Raw genomic sequence first — 15,558 nt, forward strand, 5'->3', positions numbered from 1 at the left:
CTAAGATCTCGAAAACGGTAAACCAATAGTTCTACAGTTTTCAGGAAAGTTTTTTAGTAATAAAAACTCTATCTTATATGTTTGTTTTCTCAGCTGCCCGATATTTTAGAAGATTCTTCTATTAAATGGGCATCTAATGGATGTTTTTTTTTCTCGTCTGTTTTCAAAGAAAGATTGCTGAATTTAGTTGTGAAAATTCCTCTAATTTCTAAATACACTACGTTGTCCCTTTGTCTTTAATTATGTCATTATTGTTTTGAATGTATGAGCTTATTTTTTTTATTGATGTTACCATCCTTTTTATATACTAGTTACTTTAGTTATTTGGGAAGGCATAAGTTTAATTATTATTATGTACGCAACTTTATGTTACCAAGTCTCTTTAAAACAAACTTATTATAATTTTTAAGGAAAAATTAATCCACTGCACTGACCTAAAAAGTAATGGTATTAATGACATAACAAAAAATTATTACTCAAAAATGCTAATCTTTATATTTTGAATATCTAGTTTAATTAAGTATTTGATTAAAATATTAACAAATAATTCATTTATTTTTTTGGTGAATTATATTTGTGATCTGTTGGAAGCTGCGTAGAATCTTGTTTGAGCGGGAGCGGGTTCTTGGCGTACAGGATAACAGCTGCTGATATTATCAGAATTGATAACATTGTCTCGACTCGTACTGGTATTCCTGATAAATAAATATTTTTAGTAGCGAAGCTACTCGATAATTCACTAGAATGTCGTCGGTTGGTCAGATAGTTCGTATCGCAGCGAAGATTCTTAAGACATTGTATTGCCCCTCTGTCTTATTTTATCCTATTCGTTTTCTTTCTTTTGTTATTACAACTGAACATCTGGTCTATAACTCACTTTGTCTGTTTGTCCATTCTATGATTTTTTGTGCTTCGATACTTATGAATGTTGTCATTTATGTTTAATCTGTAGCTTGTTGCTTAGAATACAATTTGTCTAATCAAATAAGACGATTTCAGTATGAGCACAGTAGAACAAATGTTAAAGGACCATAAAAAAAGAGAGGAAGAAAAAAGAATATAATTAATATATGAAAATCGCGGAACCTCTTTTAAAAAAATATTGCTTTTGTCTTTTGTAGATCGACAGACGAAGGAAAATGTATACTTAATATTCTTTGGAGTATTTTTACCAAAAAATAGCAGTCTATCTATTAACGCGACAGTCAGAGATAATCACATCAACTACACAGCATTACAGACTGATGGACGAACGGATAAATAAGGTGAATTTCAGAGTACCTTCGCTATTAATTAAAAAAAAAATGATTGAAAAAGCTTAATGTAGTTATGGAATTTGGAATGTTAAACATAGAATGATGAGGATTGAAAATTTAACTTTTTAATATTACCTAATATTGGCCAGCAAAGGAGGGCGGTAAAAATGAGTTCCAGAGCAGAAGCAAAAGCTTTGACAATTGAGTTAAGCTGCTTCAAAAATAGACTGGTCACAATCCCCAGGAATGTGTTGTTCAACATCAAAACAACCACATACGTCTGAAATGAAAAGTTTTAACAAAGATTAAGATTTAATTCTGTCTTTTTTATTTGAAGTTTTACAGCTTTTAATGAAAGAATAAGATGTTGTTCTTTTAAATTATAACAAATTAGAATTGGATATTTCTAAAAAGATTGTTAAAAAATTATAAAATTAAAAGTCTCTTACTTGTAACACTGAGTTTAATGATTCTAAACTAAAAGCAGTTGATAATTCTCCCTAGATATATTTTTTTAAAAATTATCTTCTATTAATATTTCCTTCCTTTTCAACTTTTAAAAATAATTGTTTGTAATATTATTTTCAGTAGGGCTTCGAAACAGCTTCAACTATACTGAAAAATCATGTATAACATCGTATTGCGGATAATTTTCCTCGAATAATAAAATTTTGATAACTCATTATCCGCGGAACACTGTCTTTAATAAAATGCGATAAATAACTATGAATGTTTATATGTTTTAGCTATTCGGTTATATGAAAAAAAGTGTGGGTAACATGTTACTTTTTTCAGGGGTAAGTAAGCTTAATAGGAGTTAAAAAGTAAAGAGTTTTGGATATCAGCAAATATAAGGGAAATCAGGGGCGTGCGTGTGGGGGTGTTGGGTGGTGTCAACCTCCTGATTAACGGATAAGGGGAAGCCACATAACCTTTTGAGTAAGCACGCAATAAAACTAAGAATGGCTCCAGGACAAACGCAGGAGTGACAAACGTCGAGTGGACTGACGCAGGAGTGCCTAAAATATTAAGTTAATAAAGGATTTATATACAGGTTAGGTTAGGTTATGTAGGTTATTGATATGATAAATACAAATAAGCCTCCCCATTAGGGTTAGACATTAAAAAAAAACCTATAAGATGGTCATGTTAAGTGTCCACTCCTACGTTTGTCACTCTAGTGTTTGTCCTAGGACCCTAAAATTTACCTTCAACGAAAGCAAGATAATATTGCAAATTATAGAATTAAGATACATATAAATGTTTTGTATCATTATGTCCGTTTCAGATCCTTTGCCTAAATACAAATTTACATTAGAAAGGCTTGCTTTGCAAGTTTATTTTAGGTTATTTACAGAGTATAAGAATAGAGGGGACATGAGCTATATGTAACTCTAAGAGGGCGGAGACCATTTCCCGATTTTGTATTGGGTCTTTGAAATCAGCTAATAGCGTTGGAAATATGTATAAAAACAGCCAAGTCCCAACAAAAGAACAGAAAGCAATTTGCTAGCAACCAAAAGGGTCTCCACCTCATACGCTAATTAGTTGTCTAGATTATACATGTATTATTTACAGATTTGGATGCCTCAAAGATATAGGTCCCATGCGAGGAAAAAAAACAGGCAAATCGTTGCAAAACACAAAGCATAACATCACTACAGACAGACATACTGATATGGCCTGTTGAATATTATTATCCAGCATGGCTTCGAAACCGATTAATATTTGCTCGAATAGAACCATTTCTGTGCCATACTGAAAAATCATGTATCGTATCGAATTACAGACAATTTTTCAGAAATGTAAAATAAAAATCTTGAAATTAATACCAGTTTTGTTGCAATAAGGGCAAACAAAAATTGAATTAATCTTGTTTTTTTTCATTTCATTATCCGCAGAAATCTGTCTACATTACGATGCGATAAATAACTATTATAATGTGAATCCGCCAAACCTAATACTATATTACAGCCTGTATAAAGAGAAATAAAGCTAAATGTTAACAATTAAATACTAGTAAAAAGTGTTGTTATTTACCATAGTTTATGTATGTGTTTATGGCTGCAGTAACACCTGTCCTTTATTTTCACACAATTGAAGACAGGAAGGGAGGAGACATGGGAATGTTTTTATTATATGTCCCCAAAGTTCTATAATAACGTTTTCTTATTCGTTGTCCTATGAACGTTGGGGACTTTAATTGAATTTTGATTGGTTGGTTAATTATGTTGAGTGTCCAAACGATTCAACTACAAATTGTAATCTACAAAAGGGGAGGTTTTGTGTATTATCATTTGGGATGTATATCGATTTATTGGCTATTGTCTTATCCCTTTAGATCCCTAGTATGGAGATCACTTGAAGAGAGGTGGAAATGAGGGGGGGGGGGTTGCATCTTAAACTCATTACGACCACAATCTTTCGTTGAGTATATATCGTCGCAATTGCACTGCTTCTCTTTAAAACAACTGTCCCTTGAAGCTGTATGTTTGTCCGTTGGGATTGAGAAGAAAAAATATTTTTACATTTAATCGCTTCGGCCGTTGGTTTGCATATTTTGCTTAATGCTGAGCTACTGTTCTAATGGATGTTCTCAGGCATTAAAATTTTATAAAAGCTACGAATCACGATACTAAAATTATACCTTTAATGATATATTCATTGTATACTCCGCCAAAAACACTGCATAAGACCTAAGAATAATAAAATTATTTTATCCTATATTAAAAGCAGTTTTGTTAGTTAGGGGCCGCAGGCCCGGGTTAAATAAACTGGTATTAAGTTTATGATTTTTATTTTAGTTTTCGTATACAATTTTCTGTAATACGATGCTTTTCATGATTTTTCAGTATGACTGAGAACCGGTTTAAATCCTACGGATATTCATCAGTTTTATATAATATAATATAATATTATCATTAACTTGTTTTCTTATTCAATATCTGTTTAAGAATTTAATTTTTCACTATCGCTTTGAAACCAATTACTATCTGCTGGATTAGAACCGGTTCTCAGCCATGCTGAAAAATCATGTACAGTATCGTATTACAGACAACTTTGCACGAACATTAAAAGAAAAATCATAAAATTAATACAAGTTTGTAAGGCTTGGCTTTCGGTCTCTCGGGGCTAACACAAATAGTTTTAAGATCAGTGGAAAATCTGTCTATAATACGATGCGATAAATAACTATTATCTTATACTTGTTTCCTTGTTGAATACCTGTGTTAGAATGAAGAATAATGGAAGAAAGGTTAAAGATTGAACAGCGGTGCTTGATTCTTCACTTGTCTATAATTTTAAAATTTATTATACTTTTAAAAGCGAAGCTTTTCTATAATTAGGGTCGGTCCGTTAGTCCGGGGCAGCAAACTCTTGTCGTTAAATTAAACAGATTAAAATTTAAACAGAATCCAAGCATTGCATGACTATTCCTATAATAATTAGGTATGATTTTGGAAGCGAAGCAATTCTGTATATGTTCCAATTCACGCTTTTATTTCAGTTAAAATTGCCTACTTTGATTATTCTAGGGGCGCAGAATATAATTTTACCTGTGTATTGTTATGATTATATCCATGAAGTATGCAACCTAAAATACAGGAATGAGATCAAGGTGGATATACAACAAAGATCTTTTTCAATAGCTTGAAAGGATGTGAACAGAACTGGCTCAAAAATATAGGTTAAAAAAGTCAGTCCTTATGGTTTGTGTGAACTGCTTACTCAAAACCTATTTTTTTCACCACCAAAACTCCTTCTTCCCTTATTTAACCTATCTTCTATCTATATTGCCAGGTGGTGATGAATTTCTCTTATCCTGCAGGATACAATTCCTCCAGCGCTCTCTTTACCTAACATAAACTAACCTAAAATTTTTATTTATTATACGATGTTTTTCAAAACCACTTTTGTTGCACAGATTCAATAAGAGGGAAACCTCCCTTGTACACTCTTAAATCACATTTTTTTTAGAAAACTTTGTTGTACTTTTTCTATCGATATGTGCGGTCTGTGAGGAAAGAGAAACTGTCCCAATTTTGTATATCTTTTGCGGAACAAGTTCCAATTACGTCATATTTTTCTTTCCCGAAAAAGGGAGGGGGGGAAGAAAATCTCTTCAAAAGAGATGGGAAAAACCCCCTTTTCTCCCATCTCTTTTTTCTTCCCCCCTTCCCTTTTTTTTCTTTCCCCCTTCTCTTTTTCGGGAAAGAAAAATATGACGTAATTGGAACTTGTTCCGCAAAAGATATACAAAATTGGGACAGTTTCTCTTTCCTCCGGTCTGTAGTTTGAATAAATATGGTATATATGTACGTGGATATATTGTCAGAGGAAATTTTAAAATCTATTTAGTTTCCTAACATGGACCTCATTTATCGGTCAGTTCGTTCATCCAGTAGGAAGGGAGGGATGGGGTAAATAGGGTGGAAGGTGGATATCGTTATTTTAGCCACCTGCGATATTCACTTTATCAGAGTGCATGAAAATCTGGTGCAATATCCAAGTAATTATATATCGATTGTAGTTAAGATGTTAACAGTCTTTAAACTTATGAAAAGAAAAGAAACCCCATTCGTTTGTTCGACTTGATCCGAATAATGCAATCATTGGTAAAATATAATTAAAGTGAAAGTAAGTTTTTCAACTGTCCTGCTGCTAAGTCAGGATTAGGGGATAAAAGAAATGAAATCATATCAAAAATAGAACCAAATATTGTGCAATTTCAAAAATGATTTATACATATCTTTAACCTCCTTCTTGATCTTTTTTAAAATCTCTTTTTTACCATAAGTTTCGACATAAATATAATTCATTTTTTAAAAATTAGAATGAGAGCAAATTAAAAATAAAGAATAGCTTGCAGCAGAGGTAGATAGTTTAAAAGTTTTAAAAATATGTCTTTTTTACAACTTCCCTTAATCGTGTGTCCTGCAATATCTAAACTGCATTAATATTCTTCATTGTTCCTGTACTTTTATCCACAATTAATGGATATAGGATAAAAGTGGATATATTGACAGGGGAAAATTTGTCGTCAATTTAGCTTTATAATATGGACCTCATTTATTGGTCAATTCGTTCATCCAGTAGGAGATGTGGGGATGGGGTAAATGGAGTGGATGGAGGATATCTTTATATTAGCCAGCTGCGAGCATCTCTTTATCAGAGTACATGAAAACCTGGTGCAACATCCATAGGCGTCCAAGGGGGGGGGGTAATGGGCCATTTGGCACCCCCAAAATTTTTTGAACAATACCCCCCCCAAAAAAAAATTACCCCTACCTTGGGGGTGCCGTAGGCACCCCCAACGATTTTGGGGGGGGTATTTACCCCCCCCGAACCATTTTGGGGGGGGTAATTACCCCCCCCAAAATAAGTGTTCTTTAAAGAATTTTTTTTGGGGGGGGTAATTACCCCCCCCAAATTGAATGTTCTTTAAAAAAAATTTTACTGAAATTTTTTTTTGGGGGGGGGAGGGAGTAATCATGTTTTATTTGCTTGGGCCTTTATAAGGGCTAAAACCATCCCGGGGATCTATGATGTAATTGTAAAGCACTGAAGATTCCATAAAATAGATACCTAACTAAATTAAATATTTCATTAAATAATGAAAAAGAATTTCTATAGGCGATTTCTTTTGGGAGGATGTCAGGGTGTCTCAAAACTAGTTATAAAACTTACCAGGACCTATAAGACGCTTCACTTTAAAGTATAATCATATTGGTTCATTGGTTAGTGAGTTAATTATTGTATTTTTATGTTCTAAAGAATGAGATACTACTATATATTTGAATAGTAGTGGCGCCCTTAGCATCTAAGAACTCGTGTTTTCTAAAGGGTAAAAAGGAGAAAAATAGCCTAAAACCACTCAAAGGATTGACCTATAATAGTGTGGAACCATCATGGGATCTATGTGAAGCTTTCCTAAAAAGGAGAACTCAGTATTAAAAGTAATGAAATCTGAAGCTATAGTCAAATAAACCTTACTTACTACTTTATGTTATAGGATAGTACTTATTAACTTAATAGATTAGGTAGGTGCTTTTTTTACATAATTAAATTACCCCCCCCAAAAATTTTACCCCCGGGGTAAATTAGTTTGGGGGGGGTAATTACCCCCCCCAACAGATTTGGGGGGAGTATTTACCCCCCCCAACAGACTTTAGGGGGGGTAATTACCCCCCCCAATCAAATTTTACCCCCGGGGTAAAAATTTTGGGGGGGGTAAAAAAAAATTTCGGCGCGCTTCGCGCGCCATTTTACCCCCCCCAAACACGAATTACCCCCCCCCCTAAAATTTTTTACCCCCCCCCAAAAAAAAAGCTTGGACGCCCCTGGTGCCAACATCCAAGAAATAATAAATCGATTCAACAATTACAACATTTACTGTGCATTGACAAACAAATTTTGGCTTTCTGTTTCTTTCCTTAATGTTTCAACGCAAAGTTTTTTTTTTGTACCGGAGCTACTCTATGATTCATTTTGTCTGTCTGTCAGTCAGTCATATGCGCATCTAGGTTATACATTGTCTGTGATTTAGGTTTGTGATTTTGCATAATATTATCTCTCTTTCTTTTCTTTGTTATGACTGTTTGACCATTTCATACAGGAAGAAAATTAGATTTGTTTAAAATTAAGGTTTATCATAAAAGTTAGGCCTGCGAAGAAAATAGGCCCTCAACGGGGGTTAGGGACATGAGTGCAATCCCGGGTGGCTCGAATTTCTATGGAAAATTTTCCAAGATAAAATTAATATCATATTTAAAGTTATTCAATTTTATAACTTTTTTATCGTTTACTTGTAGACCCCCAATTATGATAACTAAAAATATACCTTTTGTATATCAAAATATTGAGCGAATGAATTTGAACACAGCTAGTTTGTTAACAAAGTCCAGTTAAAAGCCAACTAATAAAAAAACATGCTTGTAAAACTTTTGAGGCCAGTATAATTTTAAGTCAAATGCCCCCTCCCTTCCTCCCTGCACAAATACAGGTTTCAGGTTTTGTTATTAATTTGCATAAATAAACAGGAATGGAGGAGGTTTTGGGCTATTTATTACATAGTCCCCAAAGTTATTAACGTTTTGTTATTCGTAGCTTAACAACTGGTACTTTTATTGAATTTGATTAGTTGTTCATTAAGTTGAGTATTCAAACATTTCAACCACTAATTGTAATCTACAAAAGGGTTAATTTTGTGCATAATAATTGGGGATGTACATCAATTTATCGACAATTGGCTTATCCCTTTAGATCCCTGATAAATATACCTGTTGTTAGAAGAGCCAGAGAGAACCATTGCATTGAGCTCAACTTTCTTTTAAACAATATCTAAAAAAATATTATCTTTATATAAATTAAGTAGCATTATCCTAAACATCTGATATTTGTAATAATGATCACAAGAGCAATAAGGTAAAATGTAGCAACTTTAGAATTAAATCCTAAAAATGTAGGTATATCCTTAAACATTATCCGGTATTTAAACAATTATGCAACAAATTTGTGTAGACTGTTAATTATAAAGATGATTATAATTTTAAAAAATGTATCCAGGGCTCGGCAGCCGCGCGTCAACCGCCTGTAATCCACAGGGAAATCAATCTTTTGCAATTCTAAAAATCAGCTTGAAGTCTACATTTGACCCAAATATGCCAATCCCACTTTCAATATTTTTTTTTGCAAGCACACAAACGAGTTTAAATTTGATGCTTAGTCGCAGCTGACGCGCGACTGCCGAGCCCTGGACGTACCTGATAAATAAGACCAGTGAGCAATAAACGAATTTGCATGAACATGAAATATGTGGTGGGGGTGAGATACTGAAGGTTGAGGAAGGCGAGGTTGTTGTACGCGCAGTACAGACCAGCGGGGATAAAGTAGAGTAAAGGAACACTTGTCTCTGATTTCAGTGTTGTTATCAGCTGCTTCAAACTGTTTCTAAACATAAAATCGATTGATCGACCTACAAATTCTTATTCTAGTAATAAGGTACATTTTTAAAAGCGTTGCAACTCTATAATTTATAGAAAGTCTGTTCATTTTGATTATGTTAATTTCTGAACAAATTTAATCTTGATTTTAAGAACGATGATTCTTAGAAGGACTAGGCCCAATATTAAGGCAAAGCGTCTCTTTTGTCAAATCTTAGAATTGTAAGTATGACCTTATTAATCATTCTGTATTAATTATGAAAGTTTTGTTTTGACCTTTGAAATTAAATTTTTAATTATATTTCATTAAGTTCATACACTCAACAAGAGTTATTGTTTGTTTATCTGACTATTTGCTTAGACAAGCTTCCCTTTTATGGGTGCTACCATCCTTGTTTAATTTCATACATTCTTAAAATTTAACTCAGTTTTTTAAGCCCCAAGGGGCCGAAGTTCTGGCTAACAAAACTGGTCTCAAATGTATGATTTTTATTTACATTTTCGTGGAAAATTGTCTGTAATACGATGTTATTCATGATTTTACAGTATGACTGAGAGAACCGGTTCTAATCCAGCGGATATCAATCGGTTTCGATGCCATACTGGAAAAAATAAATATTTATAAACTTACTGTGAGATGAATATGGAAGCAGAGGTGATAAGTTTGAATATTTCTGTAGAAAGAACAACCGTAGTTGGGTTGTATTTATACTCAGATCCACCTTCGCGGGATAGTGTCACTAAAAATTAAACACGAATAACAATGTCCATAAAATCGAAGCATAACAAATTCTAGATGTAAGAACATTAACAAATATAAAAAGAAACTATTCAATCATAAATGTATATCAACGAAAATTCTCAAAATTAAATAAATATAGGATGTTTATAAAGAACATACTTTCATTTTAAGACTTAATTGTAGAGATACTACGCTAGTAAGACAACATGTTTAAAATGGACATACTGACTTTATGGTAATGGTAATGTACATAGTTACTGCGTTTCTAAATTGTATATAATTATTCTAAAATACCTAAATTAACGTTAAGAGTTCTCCATTACGAACGTAACGACGAAAGACTAGCGTAATGATTAAAAACATTTAAAACAACTTATAGAGTAGCTGCGTTGCAAAAAAATAGGCTTTACCTAAAAGACCTTGGGCAATAAACATTGCCATGTACAGAATAAAAACAAGTCGGCTTGAACTTGTGGGGAAAGTGGCAACCAGATCTTTTTTCGATATTAACATTTTTATTTTCAACTAATAATTTTTTTGGCTTTGGTGTAACTTTTTGGATATAATATGCCCAACTGCCGGTAAATTATGTGTAATTGTTCGCTATTGCATGTTTGTTACAATAATGAATATAGAATTTATGTGGATATTATGACAGGGGAATTTTTTTTTGTCTATTTAGGTTGCTAACATTAGTCATTTCGATTATCCAGTAGGAGAGAGGGGTTGGGTTAAAAAGGGTGGATGGAGAGTATCGTTATCATATCCAGCTACAAGTTTCACTCTATTAGAGTACATAGAACTCTGGTTTAACATCCAAGTATTAATAAATCCATTGTTAGAATTCCTTATCAGTTGTCCTGTTTATCTTTCCAAATACATGTATTTGTACTACATACATATCATCAAGGGAGGGGGCATTGGGCTGTTTATTACACTAGTCCCCAAAGTTTTATAAGATAATAAGAACGTTTTCTTATTTGTTTGCTTACAACTTAAGGGACTTTTATTGCATTTTAATTAGTTAGTCCATTAAGTTGAGTGTCCAAAAGTTTCAGCCATTAATTGTATTTTACCGAATTTTGTGTATCATCATTGGGAATGTTAAATGCATCAATTTATCAGCTATTGTCTCATTCCTTTAGATTCCTGCATATAAGCTTCAAAATCTATTATTTTTGAAAGCAAAGCTTTTCTAAAATAAGGATATGTCCCCGAGTCCGTAACGGATAGCTCTGATTGTTAACTCATGCGTGTTACAGATTATAATTTCAATTTAAAATTTTGCATGATTCTTGGAACAATAAGGCACAGTTTATAAAGCATAAAAGCTTTATTATTTTTAACAAAAAGTCCGTTTTAAGTAAATAATTTTATTGTCGTGTTTTTGCAATTGAAAAACAACAATTTCTATTTAACATTTAATTCCTAATTTTTTATAACTTAAGTTAATTGTTATATTGAATTACAAATGATTTCAGAAGTATGTAGTCTCGAATAGAAATTAAACAAAAATTTAATTAATGAAATAAAAAAAGTATTTTCTTTTGAATTAAGATAATTGCCAATTAAAATTAAAATAGATTTTCTTTTCAATAACTTCAATAAAAAAGAAGAAAAGTAATTGGCTACATTATTCAACTCCTTTACTTTATTTAATTAATCCACCCCACCCTCCCCCTCCTACTTTTTATTTTTGGTTTGGTTCCCGAAAAAGACGTTTTTTGTCTATTTTCAAAGCATAGGGAACAATGCATATTTGGAAAGTTTGATTGGATCCTTTTTTTGTGATTGGGTGTAAATCCTTAAATAAAAGTTACAGGATGTCTGTCTGTGTGTATCGTTAATTAAGGCACATTATAATTGTCTCATGGATTTCAAACTTTTGATGATGATGATTCAAGGTACGATTTTAAAAACGTGAAAACTCTATAATCTTTACCAAAAAGTCTGTACGTCCATTTAAAAGATGCTAATTTTTTTTATGATATAATTATCCTATTCATCTGATTTTAGGAACAATGATAACTAGGACAACAAGGTACAATATTCTAGGTTAACCATCTCTAATCAAGTCGCAGAAATGTAAGTTTTTCCTTAAACAGAATCCTGTAATTAAAACATCGTGCAAAAGTTTAAATACATTGATATTCTGCTTACCAAGTTATGACACTCTACAAGTGTTTATGTTCATTTGTTCTACTTTTTATTTCCAGATCTTCGTTTTTATGGATGTTGTCATACTTGTTGGTTTTATGTGTACTGTGTACATATGCAATTTTAAATGTTTTTTTTTTATTAGTGTTAAGTTGGTGTTGAGGATTTTTTGGTATGTTTTTAGGTGTTGAAAATGTACCCAGGGAGGTAGAGGACACTGGGCTGTTTATTACACCGGTCCCCAAAGTTTTATAACAATATTTTTTTATTCGTTGGCTTAACATATTTGTTGTATTTCAATTGGTTGGTTCATTGAGTTAAGTGCCCCAAAAGGTTACAACCACTAATTGTAATCTACAGAAGTAGTATTTTCGTGTATCATTGTTGGGGATGTGCATCAATTTATCTTCAATTTTCTTATCACTTTAGATCCCTGCCTAATTCTATGCGAGTGTACCTATACATGTGGGTTTCTCTGCAAAACTGTTAAGGGTAGCATAATACAAAGTAATAGTTTACATTAAAGCGAAGCTTTTCTTCACCTAGAGTCGGTCATTACGTCCATATGGGTTAGTTCTGATCGTTGAGTCAAGTTAGAATACTTTTTTTTCAGACTTCTGAATGATAATTTATTTATTCAAGGGCTGTCACACTGTTAAATTATTAATGTTTGTTAAATATAAATAAGAAAATAACATTTAACTGTTATACTTTTATTTATATTAAATCAATAACATGCATCGACGTGGCATTTTTTTGTGATAATAATTTAACATCTGTGTATTCAGCCTCTCTCTTATTTATCTGTTAATTTAAGTGTCACTTCTTAAGTTCTTACAATATCCTTTCCATTTCTACACATAAACCTTTTATTTTCTCCATTCTAACCTATCTATCTATCTTGCTAACCCTTTTTTCTCTCTCTTTTGTGAAAGTTAACCCTAACATACATATAGAGTATTCTCTTTATACATTATTCTTTTATTCTCTCTCTCTCTCTTTTCATCTTTCTTTCTCTTTCTCACTCATTAAGTTACATACACTATGTTCTACTCTTATTTTTCTCGTCCTTTTCCCCTTTGGTTTGATGTGTATGTAAATATATAGTGTGTGAGTGAGTGTGTGTGTATGTGTACTCAACGCAACAGAGTGTATATACCCAAGGCCACGGGGAAGTGACAGGGTAAAGGGGTGCTAACAAGGCCTTTTCTTCTCCTCTCCGGAGTACGAGAAGGAGAGAGAGAGAGAGAGAGAGAGAGATTGAAGACGGAGTAAGGAGTTAAGCCCTAGGGCCTATATTATATATTTACACTGGAAATAAGATGGCACACAGTGGGTAACTTTGGGCAGAGCGAAGAGGTTAGAACGAGGGAGGGGGAGGGGGGGGGGGCTTGTACACTAGAGGTTTACTTACATTCTTCAATGGGAAATTCAGAGAGAGAGAGAGAGAGAGAGAAGAGAAAGTGAGAGAGAGAGTGTGTGTGTAAGTTTGTGGGCCTAGATGCGTGGATTCTGAGAGGGGTCACACACACACACAAAAAAAAAGAGCGGAGAAATTGGCGAGTGGTTGGAGGGAGGGAGATGGTTAAATATTATGCACTGTGAGAAAGAAGATGGGTGCAAAAGTTTTCTATAATATGGAAGGATGGAAGGGAAGTAAGCAAACCAAATTGTCCTCTCTCTCTCTCTTTTTCTTCTTTTCATCTAATCCTATGTGAAACCACAAATCCAAGTGGTTACTCATTTTACTGGATTTTAAACAAACCAAAAAATAAAATTAATATACTAATTAAAATAAAAAAGTATTTTTTTGTATGTTGTCCCCCGACCAATACTTGACATAAATGGGCTCAGGTTTTAGGACAAATGCGTATTTTCTTCAGGTATATGAATCTGATGGATGAATTGGTAGGCATATCACCCCATTCTCGTGTCCCCTCCCCCCTACCCACCATAGTTGGTGTACACCTCCTCCCAGTGTGTACCGGCAGCAATGAATGTTTAGCTAGAATGCTATGCAAGGTCGTCAGATTAAGAGCTTTTAAAAAGTTTTTAAAATCTTTTACTGGATTGTTTACATATAGAGAACATTTTTTGTCTAAATTAATTTCTAAACAATCATACCAAAGGCTTAAAAAGAGTTTAAAATGTTATCAAAATAAAAAATGAAATATTCGAATGTGAACTATGTACAAAATAGCATCCATCTGTGAGAGAGATCTGGTAACCGTGTATTGAGCCCTGAGTGTCCTCTCAGAGCCTCCCCTCCTTAGGTCTAGCATCCTCTAGTGTGTGGACAGACACCAGGGTGTAGCTGTGCAGCAGAGCTATACACCAACACCACAATATATAACAGCTGTACCACACCAATATTTTGCTAGGACAAAAAATAAGGTGAAAAAAGGTGTGTCAATTAGTGACAGGATAACATGAAGGGCAGTGCACCTAAATATACGTGCCATATACCACTTGGATATCAACATTGCTAACATACACACGCAGCAGTTATAAAGTGCAATTGACAGTGAGAAAGAATAAAAAAGAGTGACTGATAGAGAGAGAGAGAGAGAGGATTGTATATATACATATATGTTCAGGTTTAGCTTAGTTACTACAAGTAATAAATTGTGTACATACACAATACATTACACATCAACAAATATCTTCCTCTAGAGTGCAACTAAATATTTCTGCATCCTGTGTAATTCAATTCTCATTGTGAAAGAAATTATCTCTCCAGCAGATTTTATTTGCCCAACATGTGGTCGGTGGTCACTGTATAAATATGCTGCTCAGTGAATGCAAAGTACAAAATATGCCAGAGACAAAATAGAAATCTGTGTCACAATATTTTCATAGATAAGGATAACAAATGTAGGAAAATAAACATATTTTCTAGCCGTTCTAGAAATTGATTGCAAGACATTTAGATTTTAGACAAGAGATAGACAAATGTAGTGAAATATATGGTACATCTAAAAAAGAATGAAAACCTGTAGGAAAGATGTCATGAGCCAGGTGAGGCCGCAGCCACCCCGCTGCTGATTGGCGACATTGGGACGGATCAACCGCCAGCCTGACCACGACGACGACGGTGAAAGACGGCGGACAAGGTTGGAAAGGTGGCGGCAAGGGCGCGGGTCACCGGCCAATAAGCCGTTGTATGGCGTGAGTTGGGAATGTCTGGCGAGGTAAATTGTTTTTCTTTCTCATGCTTCTTGTGTTCTATAATGCTCAAGCTTAAATATTGATTGTAATTATCATTTTTTGGATTGATAAAAAGATGTTCTCAATAATATAAACAGATTATAACCAAGTGTTGACTGAAATACGTATTGATATTTATGGTTATAATTATAGAGTAGTTTTGCATCATAAACTATTATTTCATTTTAGAGCTAGTGCAATTTACGGTAAAATGTTCCTGGGAACGATTTTCTCCATAAATCATTAAACATTA

The 15,558-nt window shown here is 33.4% G+C and overlaps 2 protein-coding genes across 3 annotated transcripts in view; one reads left to right on the forward strand and one right to left on the reverse strand.

Annotated features, from left to right (window-relative positions):
• Positions 1-469: 469 nt before the first annotated feature.
• senju (UDP-galactose transporter senju) lies at positions 470-10,538 on the reverse strand. The gene is made up of 11 exons (XM_080159571.1): positions 10,352-10,538; positions 9,831-9,939; positions 9,020-9,206; positions 8,537-8,597; positions 4,814-4,851; positions 4,482-4,550; positions 3,904-3,952; positions 2,465-2,553; positions 1,706-1,756; positions 1,392-1,536; positions 470-695 (listed from the first exon to the last, which is right to left on the reverse strand). Exons 1-11 carry the CDS (start codon positions 10,452-10,454, stop codon positions 553-555), a joined length of 1,044 nt encoding a protein of 347 aa, XP_080015697.1. The 5' UTR covers positions 10,455-10,538; the 3' UTR covers positions 470-552.
• A 3,847-nt stretch (positions 10,539-14,385) lies between these two features.
• Drep2 (DNA fragmentation factor-related protein 2) overlaps positions 14,386-15,558 on the forward strand; it is a 69,468-nt gene continuing 68,295 nt past the window's right edge. For both annotated transcript variants that reach the window (XR_013878410.1, XM_080156708.1), the window contains exon 1: positions 14,386-15,289. Coding sequence is in view for 1 of the 2 variants with exons in the window: in XM_080156708.1 (XP_080012834.1) it covers positions 15,278-15,289 (12 nt within the window). In the remaining variant the exon portion in view is untranslated. The remainder of the gene's footprint in view (positions 15,290-15,558) is intronic.

Source organism: Acartia tonsa, chromosome 4 (assembly GCF_053477335.1).
Source record: "Acartia tonsa isolate MP-2025a chromosome 4, ASM5347733v1, whole genome shotgun sequence".
Lineage (NCBI taxonomy): Eukaryota > Metazoa > Arthropoda > Copepoda > Calanoida > Acartiidae > Acartia > Acartia tonsa.

Bases quoted from the DNA above. Each gene is read 5' to 3' on its own strand.
- senju (XM_080159571.1), bottom strand. From the start codon at position 10,454: ATGTTAATATCGAAAAAAGATCTGGTTGCCACTTTCCCCACAAGTTCA. The intron at 9,940-10,351 runs GTAAAGCCTATT...TTTAATTTTTAG, and splicing joins TATTGCCCAAGGTCTTTTAG to TGACACTATCCCGCGAAGGT. The intron at 1,757-2,464 runs GTAAATTTTAGG...AAATATATCTAG, and splicing joins TTATCTTGCTTTCGTTGAAG to GGAGAATTATCAACTGCTTT.